The following is a 2,610-nucleotide window of genomic DNA, read 5'->3' as shown; positions in this document are numbered from 1 at the left end:
GATGGATGGATGGATGGATGGATGATGGAGCAAGAGATGATAAAATGCACTTCAGGTTCTTATGTAAAGGATAATGTTAATTCTTATGTTTTGTTCTATTTTTCTGATTGTATGTCGAGGGATTCACAAAATAACATTTTAATAATTTATTATAAAAGCTATGTTTTTCTTAAACCTAACCATTGCTGTGGGGACGCTCACTCTCCACTGACTTATCGGACATTAACCGATACAAAAGTTGTTCAGGTGTCTGCCTGTTGGTGCTCTATGGTTGCTCATACCAAACATTTTGACTTTCTCTAAATCACCTGAATACAGCTGTTGATGTGGCAGAACTTTGCTTTAAACCAAAATAAGATCCTGACAACTAGTTAGATCGTAGTTCCTCTTGGGGGAAATAAGAGACCTGAATATTGTTTCATTTTCTGAGAAGGAAGGTGTAAAACACTTGAAGAAAGTGAGGAAGTTGTTATTTTCTCCTTTGAACTGATATTTTTCTGATATGAAATGCGATTCGTTTTCCTCATAATTGCATCGGGATAACGTTGGTGATGAACTGAGGATCTGAGCGAATTACATTGAAATTGTGTCTTAGGAAAATTCTCACCTGTGAAAAATTTAGCAATAAATATCTGATAATTTTTTAACTTTAAAAGAAAAAACAAATTGATCTTTACAGGGTTAAAACGATCAACTAGACCAATAATCAATCAGATTATATAACAATGTTTGTCTTCCTATCCTCTCTTTTACCTCAGTAGACCCCATAAAATACTCCTAGACCGATCAAAGACCACAAATACATCTTTTATATATATACATCTATCTATACATCCATCTATCTTATATACACACACATCTTTTTATATATATATATATACATATATATGTATATAATTTGTTTTAATGTAAAACTACCAGGGTTTCTAATGTTTCACTTTAATATCTCTATTAATATCCTGGAATATTTTTTAACTGTCCACAAGAAGTCGCTGTGGTTAAATTAGAATAAACAGCTAATACCAGTTGGAATAGAATAATTAATGTTTAAATTGCTACAATTTAGTAGATAATGTCTTAAATTAATTTTTATATGAGTGATATCTGAATTTGATTGTGTTTTTTTTTTTGTGTGTGTGTGTGTATGTGTCTCCCATTTCATTTCAAAACAGGTCAGACAATGATAAATTATATTTTTGTATATAGAAATATATATTTCTAAAAAAAAAAGCGTTTTTAATTTCGGCATTTTAATATATATTCAGAATTCATCAGAATCAGACGTACTTTAATAATCCCAGGGGGAAATAAAAAGTAAAAGTAATTTCCCTCTGGGATTATTAAAGTATGTCTGATTCTGATTTAATATCTAATAGTTATAGAATAAAATGATTAAGCAGAAATAAAGCTTTTTTTTCTGTTTAAGATTAATTAAAAGTGTTTAAATAACTACTATTTTATTTCAGGCAGTTCGTTAATCTGTACCAGATTAGGATAAACTGCACATGTGATTTTTAATCCCTCTGTCTTGTTCTTTATTCCTGTCACTGTTTTATGTTTTGTGTAACTTTGTCTTTGTAAATAAAGTTGCAGAAAAAGTGTCAAATATTATGTCATTATTTACCCTAAATTTTGACTGTCAGACTTACTTCTTTTATATGGAAACAAACGTCTTTAATAATATCTTTAGTTTTTACGCTACATTTTAAGGGATATGTCTACATTAACCTTTATGGTACAAGGATCACCTGAAAACTTAACTGTTTAACTTTGTCGGAGAAAAAGTTTCCGGGAACGGGGCTGTGCCTGGCAGTCAACACACCGGGCGAAGAAACCATCCTTACCTTCCTGGCGCGGAAATGTGAAAAAGTTTCTGCTTCATTTTAGGCTGATCGTCCGCGATGTTTGCTAATATGATGAAAAGTCAAAGTTGTTTCCTTTGATCAGACGTCCAGCTCGCTGCTGAATATCGATGAACACGCAGATATGCTGCAAATAAAGTAATTTAAAGCTGTTTTGCTTTATACTGTGAGAAGTTAGCGCCCAGGTTTAGCTCGCTGCTGTCATTCCCTTTGCTAGCTGAACAACAATGAGCTCCTCACGGGAAATCAAGCGTAAGTATCTCTTAACTTCAATGTTTCTGCTGTTAAAGAATGAAGCTAACCCACCCGCTGTGTTTGTTTTGTCTCAGAGCTGCAAAAAGCGAAAAGTAAAGCTCAGGCTAACAACAACTTAAAGGAAGAGGCTAATATCTGCAACCAGCTGGGAGAGCTGCTCTCCAGGAACGGTAGGACTTCTTTAACTTTACATTTTACACACATTACAGTAAACAAATATGTAATCGGTTGATTTAATACTGAAATACTTTGTTGTATTTGCAAAAGTATGGAGCAGTATTTAGCAAGCAGTTTCTGTAACTTCTATAAGGAAGGAGATCAATAGGAAAGCTCACAGGACACTATCCGAGCATATTACTGGAAAACTTGGTGGAAGGAAAAAGTGTGACTGTAAAATGTGCAGAACTGTTCAGTTAAACTGCTCCTGGGCTAGAGGCGACTTTAGATAGTGATGGGTTCATGAAGCGTTTAGTACGGAAGAGGATTAGGGCCA

General features: G+C 33.7%; 1 protein-coding gene across 1 annotated transcript in view; it reads left to right on the top strand.

Moving 5' to 3' along the window:
- The first annotated feature begins 1,846 nt into the window (after positions 1–1,846).
- The window catches only part of tonsl (tonsoku-like, DNA repair protein), a 32,019-nt gene continuing 31,255 nt past the window's right edge, over positions 1,847–2,610 (top strand). The window contains exons 1-2 of the mRNA XM_015385148.1: positions 1,847–2,114; positions 2,192–2,287. Coding sequence (XP_015240634.1) covers positions 2,090–2,114; positions 2,192–2,287 — 121 coding nt within the window. The 5' untranslated portion in view covers positions 1,847–2,089. The remainder of the gene's footprint in view (positions 2,115–2,191; positions 2,288–2,610) is intronic.

Source organism: Cyprinodon variegatus, unplaced genomic scaffold (genome assembly GCF_000732505.1).
Source record: "Cyprinodon variegatus isolate N-32 unplaced genomic scaffold, C_variegatus-1.0 Scaffold332, whole genome shotgun sequence".
Lineage (NCBI taxonomy): Eukaryota > Metazoa > Chordata > Actinopteri > Cyprinodontiformes > Cyprinodontidae > Cyprinodon > Cyprinodon variegatus.
The sequence above is the reverse complement of the archived record's forward strand: the minus strand, read 5'-3'. Positions and strand labels throughout refer to the sequence as shown.